The 19,137-nt window shown below is 39.5% G+C and overlaps 1 protein-coding gene and 1 long non-coding RNA gene across 2 annotated transcripts; one reads left to right on the forward strand and one right to left on the reverse strand.

The window, feature by feature from the left end:
• Positions 1-12,290: 12,290 nt before the first annotated feature.
• LOC125746397 (uncharacterized) lies at positions 12,291-17,076 on the reverse strand. The gene is made up of 3 exons (XR_007398959.1): positions 15,318-17,076; positions 15,230-15,273; positions 12,291-15,075 (listed from the first exon to the last, which is right to left on the reverse strand). It is a non-coding gene; the product is annotated as an uncharacterized LOC125746397 (long non-coding RNA).
• A 119-nt stretch (positions 17,077-17,195) lies between these two features.
• LOC125746396 (vimentin-like) lies at positions 17,196-19,128 on the forward strand. The gene is made up of 3 exons (XM_049020333.1): positions 17,196-17,746; positions 17,953-18,621; positions 18,829-19,128. The coding sequence occupies exons 1-3, from the start codon at positions 17,281-17,283 to the stop codon at positions 18,831-18,833; spliced, it is 1,140 nt and encodes a 379-aa protein (XP_048876290.1). The 5' UTR covers positions 17,196-17,280; the 3' UTR covers positions 18,834-19,128.
• Positions 19,129-19,137: the final 9 nt, after the last annotated feature.

A 19,137-nucleotide genomic window follows, 5' to 3' on the forward strand; every position in this document is an offset into this window, starting at 1 on the left:
GTTCACGGTTGCAGGAAATGATATAATATTTTATTATTTTGCTTTTCTCTCAACATTGTAGCAGTCTATTAAAAACTTACATAAGATTGAAAACCAGACAGGGCAGAAGATCAGATTTCTTACATAACAGTACTGAAATATGACCTTTGCATTTCAATAAGTGTACACATCCCTTCCTGTGTTACACGGTGAATAGCTGGTAAAAATGGCACTTTATTATTCAAACTATTGGTTATTAAAATTATCTAAGCATGAAGCCTTCTTCAGTTTGTTTGGCTGTCATATCTTTTTATGATATTGTAGTCAAATTTGGAAATAAATTAACATTTATTTACAAGTGTCTTATGACTGCAAATAAATGGCAACGTTTTACATTAACGGCACCTTCATAATGCTTTTATATTGCATTCATAGAACGTTCAGTGCACCTTTCTTAATGTATTCATTAAGTATTCAGAAATTATTCATAAACATCATGCATCCCTTAACAGCTGTAATATACATTAATAACAAACATTACATAATAATAATGAACATTATAATTGCATAATCATGTAATGTTTGTTATTAATGTATATTAAAGCTGTTAAGGGATATTAGGATGTTAAGGTGCACTTGCATGCTGCTTATGAATGTTCTATGAATGCATTATGAATGCATTATGAAGGTGCACTGAATGTAAAGCATTACCAAATAAATATTATGGTGGCCTTACATTCGATTTTTTTAGTGTGATGCTTACAGTGGCAAAAGAGCACTGAATTCATGAACGCAAATACGTAAAAAAATATATATATATTTAAAAAAATATAGTATAGAATAAGGTGCAGTGTTTCACCTGTCTTGATATGTGAGGTATTATGTAGGAGCAATGACCAATGATCCTGCCCTGAGTAGAACCCAGGTTCCTTAGTAAACCCTCGTGAGGGCCCTGTGAGATTTTCCATCATGCGCCCTGGACCTCCCGCTGGCTGTAAGGCTGATCTTTGAGATTCACCAGAGAACACTTGCTGTCTAGTGAGGTGATTCTCTCTCTCTCCATTCTTCATCATATTAAAGTTGTTCAATCATATCCCATGTCTCCTGGTTCCACTTCGGAACCTAAAACAACCGCAGGAACATTCCCGTGGAACAGTAGCCTTTCTTTATCAGTCGGCTTTATTTATGAGACCATGAAACATGGGCCGAGGTGTATGTGACATAGAGAGCACACTTTATCTTGGGTGAAGATAAAACCACAGTAGTCGTTAGGCACGCATTGTTCTGGCTGGTGGTTTGTTGTGATAAAATCTGAAGTTGGACTGAGATCCCATAGGAAGGTCCCTGGGCAAAATCTCAGGAACATTGCAGTGAAAAGGTACAACTCCTGAGCCAATTTCAGGATGTGTTCTCTGATAAATGAGATATTCAACCATCCACCCATCTTCCCGCTCACGGTCCCAGAGGGGCTTGGAACCTATCCCAGGCAGCACACAGCACTAGGCAGCACTTTACCTTGTACTAGAACCCAGTCTACCACAGGCAACATACATGTATGCATGATCATACTGTACAAACGATTTAGAGACACCACATTGCCTAACTGCATGCCTTCCTATAGCAGAAATGGGTAGAATATGCAAAGTCTACACAGACAGACCAGAGCTAGAATTTAAATTCCTACTGAGCCGCCAGCCAATCAGATATCTTCTTATCGTCAACATAATTTAGAGCATTTTAGATAGAACGTCAAGGCCCATGAGGACTAAACTACGCAGATCAGTAGCAAGAAAAAGCTGCTACAGTTATTTACCTGCAAAAATATAAGGAATCAGGGACTGAAGCATGTGGTCAGAACTGAGAAACCAATTAGAAAAACATAGACATTCGCTGTACAATTTAGTTACCCAGCTAAGTCTAAAAGCCTGTTTTTGAACCCACACGAATACCACAATCTCTAAGGCAGACAATAGTTCAGGTTGCGGTGCATTGCAGTGACCCCAGACTCCATACACAGGAAGCCTGAGTGGTTGTAGCACGAGGCCACATTAACACCCAAACAAGCAGCCTGTCTGCCACTTTTCCCATTCCAGCAGTTGCTCAACTCATGTGGGTGGCTGACAATCTCCAGAGACTGAAAGAATGACTTTGTGGAACAAAGACGAACTAAAGCAGAGTTACACAACAAAAAAGCCAATTAACCACATGCATTGATGGTCATAAAATATCGTCTAGACATTCTGTCTTAATGGAAAATGTATTTTACGTGAGGATAACAGTAAAATGGCAACACTGTCTGCCAACATCGGGTTAAAGTCTTCTGTTTTATGAAACACATAATAGCATTTACAGCCATTAGCTTGCAAGGAATGCGTCTACGTATGTTCCCATCACTGACGCTTAGCCTACAAAAAGATAACAGTGACACAGTTTGCATGTATTTCTTAATTGTCTGATTATTGTTAAACCATTATGTTAAGCTAATAAAAAACTTCACAAATATGGGAGTTGTTGTATATCATTATTCAGCTTCTCAAAATGTGTCCATGAATCTTGACCAGGCTCGACTGAGCTGTACCTTGTCTCTGTAAATACACTCTGCGATACACATGAAATGGTCGGTTTGAAATACAATACAAAGTATATTGGGGAAATGTATTGAAAATGGAATCACTAAAAAGTTTGAAAATTGCATTGAAAAATATACAACTGAACAATTACTCTGTGAATTCCGGATAAGGATAAGGTACCTTCTGATACCATGGATGTTACTCTCACATTTACAGCCTAAAATTCAGGGGTCCAGATATCTCTGACTGGTCAGGTGAGATTCAGAGGTATTGCTGAGTATTTGGGATACTGAGAGACACTGTTTTACGTCTGGGAACAATCATCAGGCTAAATAGCCGATCAAAAATACTTTATGGGTATTATTACATATGAATGTAATGACTTTACTTAGTGTGTATTTCTGAACATGTTTTTGGGTGGGATGGCATATAGATTCACATGACATGAAAACTTGGATGGTGGATTCACAAGGGACAGGCTTCTCAGGGCTGTATGGAAGAGAACAGTGACAAGATTAGCAGTATGAAACAATATATGAAGCCTAAAAACTAAGGGAATAAAAATTCATAAAAAATTTGGATAAGTGAATTGTGACAAAGGGTAATGAAAATAGACACTTATTTACTAAGGTTGAAAAAATCTACATCAAGATATAGCACTGAAATGTGAAATGAGAGCAGGTGAATTATTACCAATAATTATAACCACCTACTCACCCCGACCAAGACAGATGGCACCCACATCTCCTCTCAACCCACAGTGCACTAATTATATTTTGTCACAGAAGGTTTATGCTTGTTAATTACAGTATAATTTAACCATACACATCTTTGCCCATCTCTAACCACAAGACGATAATATGTAGACTCTTGTAGCCAGTTCTAAGGTCTTTTACACAATATTAATATCAACAAGACATTCACAAGGAAAAAAAAATCAATGGAAAATTGACAAATGGAAGGTTGGAGCATTAATATATATATATATATAAAGACCTCAGTGTGGAAGATGCCAGTGACCTACAGTATAGCAAACGACACAAATAAACAGAATCCATTTTAGAAATAAACAAAAGTGTGATCTGCTTTCCATTACGTTTATTTTTAGTACTGCTGTTGAAACCAACACTGGAAACAGCCTGTCAATGTATAATAGCTGAGTATCATAATTATAGGAGCTACCGTGCTTCCAAAGATAATCAAAGTTAAGAGGTTCATTGTAATCGAGGCTACAATTTTTGAGTGGTTATAGTATAATGTCAAATCATGGGTTCTACTTTGAAATGCGCATTTTACACAGAGCCTGCACCATAGTTATATACTTAGAAGTATATTTTAGTATGAAGTACTAACTATTGTATGAAGCTTTAAGTGAATGTAATTTTGTATACATTTGATTGCTTTCAGAACAGGTTCTTGCTCAGAATGAAATGCACTTGATAGAAGCTATATTTCCAGGCAATGAAATAATCAAGTCCATGAGTATTTTCCCTTCGGAAATAAATTCATCCTTATTTCAAGTCGATCCAGGGAAGTAAAGTACAAATATTTCACTTAGAGATGAAGCCGTGACTTAAAACAGCTCCGATCGGCCGGCCATGAATGCCGTGGTTAAGGCACAGCTAAGATTTTAAACAGTGAACTATGCAAACCGACGATATAAATAGGAGCCCTTTAAGGATTCTGGGTGGTCTTGTAATTGCTACCATTAACCAGTCTAGGTCACTTGCTGATCCTAGAACAGTTACTAGGCAGTATTTCCATCACATGTCTTTGGTAAGGCCTTCGTTAATCTACTACTGCTTCCACCAGTACGATTATGACAATGAGGATTATTATTATTACTATTATTGTTGCGATTATCATTTTTATTAGCAGCAGCAGCTGTACATTTTACTATTAACAGCAGTTTTTAATTTTTTAAAAACTGTACAAGAATGTCGTGGCACTTTATGCTGTTATTTCTTTAAAAAACTAACACTGACGCCCCATGTAATCCAGACATACGTCCACGTCCTATGAAAATATACTGGCAGAGCTGAAAATTATGTGGCTCTGCCATCCTCATGTGGGACAGGGCAGAAAATATCAACCCCAAGACAACTGTATAATTTGCAATGAAAAAAAGGGGGGGGGGGCTGCTCTATTACAGATGCAGGGGCTGTGAAAAGACGCTGAGTACAAAGATTTTAGTTTGTTTAAACTGGGAGCCGTGTTGAGATGTATTAATTTTGGTTTGTGGGCTGTTTGACATTTTTGAGTAGGGTGAGCTTTAAAAAGCAGAGGGATGGGTGTAAAAAGAATATTGTCTCATGAAACATTTAATGTCTCGGATTTGGACTTCAGCTAACATGAATGGTCCGTATTAATAAACAGATTTAACTCTTTTTTTTGTTTGTGCACCAAATACTACATGCCTTCATCACGCACACTGTAAAATACCTAATTCACCTAGCCAGCTAGCACTGGGTAAGACCCAAGTTAGCCTCGACGAGGACTTTCGGAAAAGTCGCGACAGTGACGTTGTTACTACAGATTTCCTTTTGAAAAGTTTGACAACATTGAAAACACCTCCTGAAGCATTGGCCAGGTGTCTGATACAATTCAAGAAGCAAAAATAAACTTTGGTCCTTTTGAGGCAAAAATAAAACAAGAACATAAACCCTGACAGCTAAATTAAAGGAAAGACTCTGATTTTTGGGTTTGTCTAAAACTACATAAAATGATGCTTTATTTGCACAAGTACATTGGAATGCTACAGTCTTCACATACCCCACCTTACTCTCCTTTGAAACTTTCACAGATATAGAGGAGAGAGCCAACCTTGGGGTTCTAGCGCAGGTCCATTTATGCAGGACCTTTGGAGTATATTCCAGAAGTTAAGGGCGTAATGATGATGCGGCTTTTCTGATAAAACTCAGGATTCAAACCAGAAACCTTCCGGTCACTAACCCGTTGAGCCACACACTACCTGAGAGTTGAGTTTTTAGGTCTCGAACCAATCAGATTGGCAGTCCATTACCTCGCCACTCATCATCATTATTGTTTGTTACTGAAGGCCTGTGCTCAGGACCTGTTTTTGAATATTCTCATTTTTTTCCACATATGAAAAGTTGCCTGTAAAGTTATTGAACAATATTTCTTTTGTAGGAAATATGAAAATACAAGTGGAAAGCTGAGTTCCACTTGAAAGTAAGAGTTCATGGGAAAATGCTATTCATTATCCCGACTATGTTACTGGAATTTTTACCAAAAGTTCTAGTTTCTATAAATAGCACCTGAACACTTTTCAATTATATGGGCTATGGGGTGTAAAGGGGATAATCATAAAACCAAAGAGTTCATTTGTCCTAAATTTAATGCATCTTTGAATAAGGGTCTTTGCAGTCATTCTGGCTGGGATTTTAAAGGATGGCCCACAAAAAAGTGAGATATGTGATTCTGCACACCTTTTGTTAAGGCTATAAAACCGAAGAATGGGAAACCTGTGTGTTTTAAAGCATGTAATAAACTGTAGAGTCCTATGTGCTTGTATGTATGGGGGTATCCTTATCTCATTTATATCCTTTAATATTTAATATATGCTGCACTAGTACTTCAAATGTAAGATTTCATTCCATTGTCTGGAAATATACCTCTTCCTGCCTGCACCCATTGTTCCCGGGATAGCCTCTGGTCCCCCCCCGCGACCCTGGTTTTGGTTAAGTGGTTACGGTGATGGATGGATGGATGGATATATACCTCGGCATCACTGATTTATTTGGGTCATTTGCTCTAGCTCCAACTCCGGGTTCTTGTCCTGCTATTGTCCAGCTAGTCTTTCTGTATTAAAAGAAAATCGCCCTGCAGGTTATGTTCAGTCTTAACCATATTTAGCATAAATTTTGCGCACAGTTCTTAAGTACTATGAATGGATTTCCGTCCTTGCCACAGCTGCAGAATCATTATGCAAAACAGTGGCTCATTAGTATGGTCCACAAGTTGAGTGAGTAATAAACTCATAAGTTCTACTCCACAGTTCTAACATTTTCAAAAGGTATCCAAGGTCTGTTCTCTTCTACAGGATGTGAGAGGTCTTCACACTGCCTATCTTGGTCAGCGTTTTGATATACTGCCCTACAGAATCAAACCGTAATAACTATGCTGACACTAATACTGAGAAAGGGGGCACCAAAATGTTATTGACGCTTCACCCACATGTGTAGCAGGTAGGTAAATGATAGTGTTTTCTTCAAAATTGAGCACAGGTGAACTAAGATATTTTATTCTGAGATTAAACAGAGCCTAATTTCAGTCATGACTCAATCTTGATAATGGCAGCATACTAATTAGTGAAACTTACATTTATGTTATAATTTGTCTTCTTTTTGAGATGCTCTGTAGGATGGTTCCTGAACAGGGTTGCGGGTTTGAGTCCAGCCACGCTGTTTGTTTGGAGTTCCAATGTGCGTGTGTATGTATTCTGCCTCGGCCTGCATGAGTTTCCTCTTGGCCTGCTGATCTTCCTCCCACAATCCAAAAGCGTGACTGATGAAGTGGAGACCTTACTTTGCCCGTGCTGTGTGACTGCCCAGAGCATGTACACTTGGATGGGTTCAGTACCTCCTGACTCCAAGTGTAGGGGAAGAAAATAAACAGTTTATATATGGTAAGTTTCTAAATTATCTGACTGAACAAAATGGATCACAGTTAAGCATTCCTTTTGAATTATCTAATCAAGTCATCAGTGCATCTAGGGAGCTATATAGTATATTGGAGATTTTAATAAATTGGTCCATGTTTTTATGAAACATAGTTTATTATTTTTTGGTCCCTTTTTTGACAGTTATGTTTATATGAATACATGTAATATGCGCATTACACACAAGTATTAAAGGAAGTTTCGTAATGATGCCAGATTCACTACATCATCAGTTACTGTGTCAGTGAAGCTTGCTGTCATCGCTGCGCTCTCTGCATTCTCAGCCTGGTGTTAACGATAAATCTGATAGATTTATAACAGCTGTGAGTGCAAAGCATTTTCGGGGGCATTATTACACCAGGGAAGATTAATTTTTTCCAGACATTCAAATGTCATTCAAGTAGGACATTCAGTACATCTCACAGTTGTTGTGTTACACAAGATAACACTCGCATATCCATCCATCCATCCATCCATCCATCCATCTATCTATTTTCTGTAGCTTACCAAGGGCCAGGTTTCAAATTAATTCATATTAAAATTCTGATTAAATGTAAAGTAAAATTAATTGTAATGTGTTTATTTCTTCCCAAAAACATACACTTTAAAGAACAATAATTAAAAAAGTAATCAGAGAACAGGAATCTATCGATACATCAAAAGCATATCAAATATCATGGTAACCTGTTGTGTGTCTTTCATGTACAGAAGGCGCTAAATACTGTAAGGCTGACAAGAGACTGAACTTCACCCATTATATGTTCTGAATTCATTTGTGCTTTGAAACATTTCTATTTTCAGCTTAAAATGGTTACATCATTATGAAAGAGGTTGCATGATATTAGGTCAATAGTATATTAGCATGATTTTTCTAGTCTTTACTACCTGTACAGATAACATTAAAATACTGATATTGATTGTATCACCTTCCAGACAGGCTGTCTGTCGTTTATTACTCACGACGATCTAACGATAAGCATGAGAAGGCAGCAGCAATGCTTTCTATGGCATTAGACTGGGGGAAATTAAGAACTGGAAACCCCAAATATTTCACACCCTGTCATTCCTGAACATTTGTACTGAGAGTGGATTCAGCACGTGTTCAGCAGCAATTCATGCGCACGTGACCCTTCAGCTGAGAAAGGTGGGAAATTTGTGCGCCTCTCTTTCAGTTCAGGTGAAAAAGAAATGTCAGTGAGACGCTGATCCCAGGACTTGTGGAGATTAATGCTTAATTGCAGTGGAAAAACTGCCATAAACACCCACAGCACTGACATCATAAATGTCTCCACTGGGTAGAAGTCAATTAAGAAAATAAAGGAGTGTACTATTGCTCTTGGAGTCATCCCAAGGTTGCAATTGGTCCTGGCTTATGTTTGCACAGGCGATGAAAGCTTGTGGGTCTGCGGGGGCAATGGTGAAAGACAACACCTGACTACTCAGAGATCATGTTTCCAGAATTTCACACAATTGCACAGTGCAATAGATCCATACAGTAGGATTATATTGCATTAGCAGTTTGCCTAAGCAAAACACAGGGAATCGGAAAAGCTGAGAATATTATTCTTCCCTGTATCAAAATGCACAAAATGATTAATGAAATGCAGCGGCAGATTAACTGTCCTGCTTCACCTAGACTGTAGCACTTCTATAGCAACAGGAACAACAACACTGGCGCCCTGCCAGGGAGTTCCTCTGGAATGCAGGCACTAGTTGACACGAATGTTTGTAGTTTCTGGTATGAGGTTGTCATGGTGATCAGAGGCCTACTGAAGGAAACCCCTCATCTGCTGACGTGACAGGACTTGCTGACGTTTGTCATCAGAGTGCAAAGGTTTATCCACACCTACCGGATAGCATGGGATTGGGACACGAGTGTTACCTTAATACTCACGTGTATGGCCGGAAGAACCATGTACGGTGTGCACTGCATGGCAATGAGGAAGCCCCATAATCCAGTGTGTCATGCAGAAATAAATGCTGTGCTTTTTGCAACAAGGACACGTAAAAAGTGAAGGCGGGACAAGGGCGTGGTGGAGGTAAAACCTCCAGCAGGATGGTAGAGTACGGTGACAAATCCTTCATTGCTTTCTCCCTTTAATACGGAGTTCACAAGGTAATTTTATACAAGCCCTTTGACAGTGTTCCAGCTGCAAATGAAATGCGTCAACAGGAATTTTTAACGTCAATACATGTCAACGTAAAAAAGTTAGTCCAAGTCATATTAGTGCTGCTACTGTCTCTGCTGCAAAGCTCAGACCTCAGCATTTTTTGTTGGCATCGTACCTGGTTAGTCTGGTTGATTGAGGCGGCTCCCTCTCTCCCTTCCTCCCTCCAAATCCACATTGCCTTACCTGCCACTTTGCATACGTGTTTAAATTCTCAACCGTTCACCTCGCTTTGCTTTTCCCATTTTAAAAATATTATGCAGTTTCGAAATATTTTTTTTTCCCATTTACTTTTTATTCTTCATTCTTTCATAAAACATGTACAAAAAAATAAGAATTCTATACAATATTTACATATTTGCAAATGAATCAGATTAGACTCTTGTGATCTTCCATGGATGGCCAGGTCCTCACTGCACACCAAAAGTTCTTATCCTTCTGAAAAATAGTCTCAGCTGTAAGAAATATCTGAGTGACAGACAGATATTTTTTTCAGTTCTAACTGAGCAACACAGAAACCAAGACAATTCCTGTCCTTTTCATTCAGATTTTTATCAGAAATACCATTGATCCAAGGGTATAGGAAAGATGGGCCACTTCCATCTTCTGCCCCAAGCATAACTCCCACAGTACAATGAGAGCTTCATCTTCTCCCTGGCACTGGTAAGTTCTCCTCTATGTCTGCAGGCTCTTCACCTTTTCAGGACATATTCCCCTGTTGTCAGTGATTCTTCCAAGTTCCAGGTCAATATTGGTTGAAAGCAACATTTATAACATAATCAGTGTCACTATACAGGTTGATCCTTTAATATTCATTGAGTAAAGAGATTGTTGATAATCTTTGGATAAGAATGACAACCAAATTAACATATAAATTAATGTGAATGCAATTTGATTTGTCAATAAATGACTAGGCCAATTTTCATTCGCTAAGCACTTTTAATTATTTTCTAGCTCCCAGGAAGGAAAATTAATTAACTTTTTATATGTAGCAAATCACCAGTGTTTCATCACCTAAACAGGAATATCTTAATATATAAATATTGCTTTTTCTGTTTTCTCCACGTACTTCATTTAAGTTTATTCATTTCCATCTTTTACAGATTAAACTGAATTTCAAAAATGAGAAAAAAAGGAAACAAAATAATCATAAAAGTAGAAAAGAAACAAAGAAAAAAACAATGTTACACACTACATTAAATAAATGTGTTTTAAAGTGGAGAAATAAGCAAAAGCTCTCAAGTAATTTGAGAGTAAATATTGCAGTTTGGACCATCAAAACCAAAAACTAAAGTCATAGATGTCAAGCGGGTTACAAGACAAATGCATCTGTCCAATCATCTTTATGATCAGCATAAGTCTTTCCTAATCATCAAATCACTCAGGTAAAGAGGTGGTAAGGTAAGGAGCATGTACTGATAACACCATGAAGACATTTAAAAACTAAGCTGAGCTGAGTCTGTTTAGCCTTGAGCAAAGGACACTAAGGGGGGACATGATTCAGGTATATAAGATTCTAACAGGTCTGGATGATGTTCAGCCAAATGGCTATTTCTATATTAGTTTAAATACTAGAACTAGTGGCCATAAGTGGAAATTAGCGGGAGAACATTTTAAAATGAATTTGAGGAAGCGGTTCTTTACACAGCGTGTGGTTAGAATATGGAATAGTCTTCCGGTTAGTGTAGCGCAAGATAAAACCCTGGGGTCTATTAAAATAGAGCTAGGTAAGATTTTAACAACTCTGAGCTATTAGGTAAGTTCTCCCCAAACAAGCTTGATAGGCCGAATGGCCTCCACTCGTTTGTAAATTTCTTATGTTCTTATGGGGATCTTAACATCAGTTGCAGATGAGATGTGTGTTAAAATTCTAGCATGGGCATGTTGGACACACAGCAGATTTATGATAGTATTCTTGGTAGGCTGCATGACAATAGCCTATTCTGTTTGAGACAAAGGTGTGTGTAAGCTTTTCATAGTCTGTCACAGACAGCATGTAGCATAGCGAAAATTGCGGCAATGATAGCAGACTTATAGCCCCAGCTAATGTAAGTGGGGATCGCTATCAAAAATGACTCACCTGATTCTTAGCCTTCTAAGAAATGGTGTCAAAATAACCGTGTTCACCACTTCTCATCACCTCACTCCTGATAAAAAAAAAGCCTCTGGCCTTTCTTTGTTTAGCTTTGGGATGTTGTGAGAGATCCACCTGTTGATCCCATCTAAGCAGTCAAGCAAGGAGCCAACGGATAAAGGTAGGCATCATCAGAATATTGATGAAAATGCAGAGAGAGAAAGAACAGCAGTGGACCTAGAACTGACCCTTGTGGGACACCGTAAGATAAGGGATGACTCATGGAGGTATGAGAGCCTAGTGCAACATAGACTTTATCTAACTGCTTGTGAATACTAAGTCAATGTAAAACCCAGCAGGCAGGACATGAGGCGAGCAGGAGACATATGTCTGCTAGGCGGAACAGCAGCCCGTTACGAAGCATGCTCTCACACACGAATGGCAGCCTAGATACCCTCATTTACCTAACTGCATAGTTTACTGTGAAGTACACAGAGGACATCTACACAAATAAAGGAAGGACGTGCAAATTCCACACAGAGCCGGGGGCCAGAATCAGACGCATAATGCTAGTGTGAGAGAACAGTACCTATTGTAGCACTCCGTCACCCCAGATCAAACCCTTAGTGTGTGCATGTGTTACACTGATTACATTATGCACTCTATTCTTACTGGGCCAGTCTTTCCTGTACTACTTAAATTGTGCATTAAAAAACTCTCTAACTAATGAAGAACTGACTTTTGGGAACTTTTAACTATTTTGACCAGTGTCCCAACGAGTGCGGGACTAGGCTTAATTATTTCCTTCTGTGTTAATGCTCTACTTCTCTGGAAAGTTCCGGCCTTTCTGCTCGGGATGGGCCTGACCGTTTTAAACCTTTTAAATTATCCATAAAGTGAAATAAACTGACAGCTCACAAATATACGTATTCCTTTGTCTGTAAGCACTTGTTATATGCTTTTCACCTGTAAATCTTTTATCAATGATTAGCACACTGCAAATATGACTTACTGACAAAAAAAAACTGTAAAATGACTAAGCTACAGCAGATCTCATTCAGAAAGCAGAGGAGGGTCTTAAGCAAACCCTTGTCTTCATGCCTGACAATGATTTTTTGTTTAGCAATGCACAATCATAGAACAAAGGAGATATGATTTATTAGAATAAGGAGAAATGTCAAATGCCGGAAGAATATGGGGGGGTGAATGCCTGATTCAGCACGTGAAATTATGCCTTTCAGACAAAAGAGAAAAGAGTATATGTACCAAATTTACTCACGAAACGTGCAAGATTCAATACAGAACGGGAAGACAACTGTCTTTCAAGCTGCCCGAAACCATACAATGCAAATGTTAATTCAGTACATACTCCGCAAGAAGATGACCATGCAAAATTTGCATGCACTGCATTTAGTCAATGTACCAGGAAATATTGTGTATTTAGTTACATACTTTCATTTAAAGTTAAGGAAGTGTTAAACCCCTTCATTTTAATCTGGCATTCCCAAGAAAATGTATTTCATATCAATCACAGTGAAATAAATTGACCATACTGTAATTACAGTGTAAAGAAGTGTTATCAGGCAGATAAAAACTGAAACAAATGCTATGTAACATTTAAACAGACATCATATTTCAGTGTCTTAAAAAGAAAAGGAATTGAAGAGGCAAGGCAAATTGTATTTAATAAAATTTACTTTGGAGCCTTTCCCAAACGCCTTGGTTCATAAGTGTAACCCATCAAACAGAAAGCTAACAAAGAGCAATCTACATGTTCAGAACTCTAAACCTGAACCCAGTGAAAACAAATTCAGCTGTGAACTCAGATACTGCTTTCGTAAGGAGCAATGGTTTGTGCAGGACAGAGAAAACTGCGTTTTATATGAATTATATTGCTGTGCTGTCTGCTTAATTAGCCAACATATAATATTCCCTTATTAAGTTGAAACTCCTTAAACCCAAGACAGATTGGATATAAAATGATAAAAGCATGTTTAAAATTTTATTTTGTCACATGACCTTCTCAAATATCATCACTTTTCTAACACTTTTATTACACTTTTACATTTAGAAGAGAGCCATTTAATTGTGTCTCAAATTAGATTTTTAGTGTCTGGAAAATGCAATGACCGAAAAAAAATGCTAGTTATTTCATAGACAAACGGCCATGCCTGTCTCATGCATGTTTATATTTATTTATCGAGTGGATGCATTTGTCCAAAGCGACATACAAGTAGGGCTTAGAACCGGGGTGAGCTGCCTTTGCTGAAGAGCCCCATGGGGACAGCACCCTGCCAACCATATGATTCAAACCATAGACCTCCCAATTAGGGGCACACAGGTCCAACACAATGTCCCCCCTCCATGCGACCACCATCTGCAAAATACTTCTGCAGGTTAGGAGTGCCACAAAATGTGACAGAAAGTTGCATATTTATATGGTGACGGGACATGAAAACTCCCCCCAACATATATTCATGTAGTATTTTTGAGTATAATTCCTACATTCTTTCAAAATTCCAAGATAGACATTTTTGTAAAGGGCACCTATAAACAGGCGAATTTCAAAATAAAATCAGAAACATATATGAAAGTGATCAAATGTTCTGGTAACCCTAACCCAAAACAGGTAATGCCAGTTTTAGCCGTGGATTTCATTGGGTCAAAATGTTGAATGGAATAAAGGGAGTTAGGACGGCCTCTAGTGGTTCACTTAATTATTACATCAAAACTAGAATATACTTTTAGGTGGAATTCCAATCCTGGTTTATATACCAAGAAATAAGTTCAGGCCAGTTAGAATGTATTTGATATGCATTGTCTGTTTTGGGAAAGGGCTCTTAGACAAGGTAAGTGGTGTGGTTAGTGAGGTAGGGTGGTGTTTGGATAGAGGTACAGTACTGCTGACTGGAAGGTTACTGGTTCAGATCTTGGGGTAAGCAGGGAGATTTAACCATTGGCCTTTAACCCCAGTTGTTTAAGGAACCTGATTTCTCAGTTATATATGTCGCTTTGGATAAAAGCATTTGCTAAATAACCGGGACCCGACCTCGGGAGATGATGGATGGATGGATGGATGGATGGATAAATGAGCAAATACAAATAAATAAGTAGCTGGAGAGAGGCCCAATCTGTGGTACCGTAGGCACAGACTGCTGGTCTGTTCAGGGGTAGGTCTTAGAGAAATATAGTTATAATGGGATTTAGTTAGCCTGAAGAGAAAGTTCGGGTACCTAAGGTGTGTCTATTTATTGTGTGACGATAACAATAGAGAAGCCTGACTAATATAGTAAGAAGTGTTAGTCAGACCTTTTGATTATGCTGGAACATGTGAGGCAATCCCAAATGGAATGGAAAGGAGGGATGCATGAATCACTTTGATAGCCAGGATTTTATGTTACAGCTCAGATTAAGACCTTCCACACACAGATTTACGACAGGTCTGACAGTTTCAACCAACGGCCGCCTCACCTTCCATGTTTGTAGCAGCCACCTTCCATGTTTACAGCAGCCACCTTCCATGTTTACAGCAGCCACCTTCCATGTTTACAGCAGTCACCTTCCATGTTTACAGCAGCCACTTTCCATGTTTACAGCAGTCACCTTCCATGTTTGCAGCAGCCACTTTCCATGTTTACAGCAGTCAGCTTCCATGTTTACAGCAGCCACTTTCCATGTTTACAGCAGCCACCTTCCATGTTTGCAGCAGCCACTTTCGATGTTTGCAGCAGCCACCTTCCATGTTTACAGCAGCCACTTTCCATGTTTACAGCAGCCACTTTCCATGTTTACAGCAGTCACCTTCCATGTTTACAGCAGCCACTTTCCATGTTTACAGCAGCCACCTTCCATGTTTACAGCAGCCACCTTCCATGTTTACAGCAGCCACCTTCCATGTTTACAGCAGCCACCTTCCATGTTTACAGCAGCCACCTTCCATGTTTACAGCAGCCACTTTCCATGTTTACAGCAGCCACCTTCCATGTTTACAGCAGTCACCTTCCATGTTTCCCATTTTTTCTTCAATATTCTGGGTGCCCATTCTTTTACATGAGTACTATGATTAAGTGCATTTGAGCAGACAACTGATTTAAATACCCAGTTTTGTTCGCATAACAGCAATGCATGTAAGTAAACATAGACCGATAAACAATGGTTTATGATACCTGCATCCCACAGAACTGAGACTTAGCTGACTGAGATAGATAGAGATAGATAGAGATAGATAGAGAGAGACAATGTTTTTTGTTGATTTGTGCTAAATAGATGTTAAATGTATATCACTGAATACAAATGATTATAAGTAACACAGAGCTCACTCTTATTAGAATGATACTCAATCGATGACCCTTGATAAAAAGGACCAAATTGAGGTGCTTTTGAAAAATATAATTGTCACTATTAAAATGGCAGAGATTTAATTTCCTGTCTACTGGAAGTGAAATGGAAAATGTCATGACCCGGTGCTGAGTTCATGGGAATTTCAGCATAGTGTTTGCAGGCTTCTATTATGTCCGCGGAAGAAAATCAAGCCATGTTGTTGGGCATAACAGGCGCCCAACTGTCAATTAACACGTCATAGAGATTCTAGCTGTGCCACACCAATGACATCATCAGGGTCGCCGTCAGATTCTTCTACCTAATTCATCAATATCAGAAGTAAGTAAACTTCATTTACAAAGCACTTTAAGAACAACCTTCACTGTCTGAAGTGCTGCACAGAGAAAATGAATAACACATAATAAACATATCTGATTAGTATGTAAGCTTCATACACACGTAGACACACGCACACACAGACATACATACATACGTACATATAAGATTAACAGCTAAAGAAAATATAACGCATGTGCTCAGATAAATGTGGCCTTTCTAGTGCAGTTCCTAGTGCAGGATATAAGTGGAAAACAATGAGGAGCGATTCGAAGACACTTGTCTCACCAAAGTATCATTAACATTCAGTCTCTTTCCAGAAGCGGCTGATGTCGGACTCATAAAAATAGCTTAAATGGATAAAATTAAACATTTTACCCATTTAAGCTATATATTGACATTATACCTTTAAAATACTAAATCATAGGTACAGCAGAGCTTTTCCTTGGACAGGGTGACAGTTCTCTTTAACAACTCTTTGTTTACTTGTGCAGCCTGTGGATTGTGGACAGACATCCACAAACAAGGAAAACGTACAAATTTGCAAAAATATCATGAGGTCATTTTATATTACCTCAGCCCTAACTCTGGTACCAGGATATTTAGTAGGTTGCCAAGCAACAGATGAATATAAAATAAACTAACTAAATAAAATTTAAAATAATTTCTTTCTTCATCACAAACCATGCATAATGACTCTAAAAAGTACACATCTTCAGCTGAACAAGTATAGTTCTTGTAGGATCTGTTACAGAACTCTTGTTTTTGTGCCTGTTTGTTGCTGCCTGGAGTACAGCCTTTGATAATTAATAAGTGTAAAATGCCCCTCACTCCTTTGCACTGAGCAAGCTGAGGGCAGAGAGAGCCATACATGGTTACCATGGTATTTAACATTGCTACGTGAAGCCTGACCACACTTCGCACTATTCATGACAATGAAATGCTAGCTAATATGGCAAGCTGTGCAGGTCTGGCTTGAGTGTCATACTACCAAATTTAAAATATGTCAAAAACCTGTGAGACTCTCAAGGGTGTCTGTAAAATTCCTTGCAGCTCCATAAAAACCTGCCGCAAGCTCAGGACAGTTAATAAGGGTGGTCTGGTGAAACGCTGAGCAAGGCTACTGCTAAGAAACCAAAGACTATCTCAAATATGAGAGGCACAACTTACTCACAGAAGACACTGACGGTCAGCGGCAGCAGCAGGATGCGGGTACAGAGTCCATCGCCGACCCGATGCCGGGGATCCTCGTTCACTCGAGGGCGTTCCGGATTCCAGGGCGCCGCTGTAGAGGTCGGGACGGAGTTACACAAGGTCCACGTGAACGAAAAGGAGGAGATGCAGGAGCTGAACGTACGCTTCGCCAGCTACATCGAGAAAGTTCAGGCGCTGGAACAGAAGAATGCAGCCCTTAAAGCCGAATTAGCTGCTTTGCAAAACCGCTACAAGGGAGGGCCCAGTAACATCGGGGAAGAATATGACATCAAGTTTAAAGAAATGAGAGAGCTCATCGAGTCTCTGACCAAGGAGAAAGGAGCCGCCGATATCGAACGGGGCTATATCGAGGAAGAAATCGAGATATGGAGGTTCAAACTCGAAGAGGAGCTTTCACTCAAAGGTAAGACCCAAAATCTACTGTGAATAAAACTTACACTACAGTGTTTTTCCTATTGAAGAGCATGAAAACTAAATCAATGCTATTTAAATAATCAAATTTGCCTATAAAACCTCTGACTTAGAGCGTTTTTGTTAAATGTATGGTCTCTTCTGGCATTACTGACCTCTATGACCAAGAATGAAGCATAGTGATCTCACCTATTTCAGAGGAGGCAGAGAGGATACTGCGAGAATTCCGCGAAGATGTCGACAACGCCACCTTGCAAAAGGCAGACCTGGAGAAGAGAGTGGAACAACTGGTGGCTGAGATGGAGTTCCTTAAAAAGCTTCACGATGAGGAAGTCGCTGATCTCATGAAACAGATCGAGGACTCCAAGGTGACAACTGAGCTGGACTCCGACCGGCCAGACCTGGCCACTTACCTGCGCAACATTCGGGTCGAAATCGAGCAAGCGGCCTCTCGTAACGTGCAGGAGGCCGAGAAGTGGTACAAGGGTAAGTTTGACACTCTGAAAGTCCACGCAAGCAAGCATGAAGATCAGATGAAGTCCATGAAGGAAGAGATCACCACCTTTCACAATCAAGTGGTCGACCTGCAGAATCAGATCGATGGATTACGAGCCAACAATGCAGCATTAGAGCAGCAGTTGGAAGACATGGAGGTCGGACACATGGATAAAGTGTCTGGCTTGGAGAGCATCATTGCTCAGCTTGAGAACCAGCTCTGTGAGACCAAGATCGAAATGGGCAAATACTTACAGGACTACAAGGAACTTCTTCATATTAAGCTGAAGCTAGATGCTGAGATCGCCACCTACAGGAAGCTGCTGGAAGGCGAAGAGAAGAGACTGGGCATTTCTGCAGAGAGCGTATCAGGTAAACACCACAAAATACTAATACGCATATAATTCTTCAAGGATGAGATTCTTGATAATATACCTTAGTTAAATTTGATGCAATACCAGTTTTTTTAGCATCATGACACTTAACATGCTGCATTACGTTTTTCAATCGAGCAGAGTTTGTGTGCTGAAAACACTGAGGTCTTTCCTTTTCCATTGTAACCGTCACCCCATTTAACAGGATGAACTACAGAGGAGCGGAGCGCCTCACTGGCTCGCAGTGTGGAAAGTCACACCGTTTCCAAAATCCCCGGCTGAGGCCCCCCCCCTGCTCTTCCACCCCGACCCGAGAAGACGACATACTAGACCACCCTTGTCACCCCTAAACCCTAAAAGAATGCCCATGTGATGCTGTGCTATGGTTAAAGAGTACGACCCAAGCCAAAGGAAACCATCTCCCCTCCCCAAGCCTAACGTAACACGAATGCTTAGTGTACAAAAAGCACCACAAAACCAATAAAGCTTGACTTTAGTGCATAAACTTGCATTT

Source organism: Brienomyrus brachyistius, chromosome 7 (assembly GCF_023856365.1).
Source record: "Brienomyrus brachyistius isolate T26 chromosome 7, BBRACH_0.4, whole genome shotgun sequence".
NCBI lineage: Eukaryota > Metazoa > Chordata > Actinopteri > Osteoglossiformes > Mormyridae > Brienomyrus > Brienomyrus brachyistius.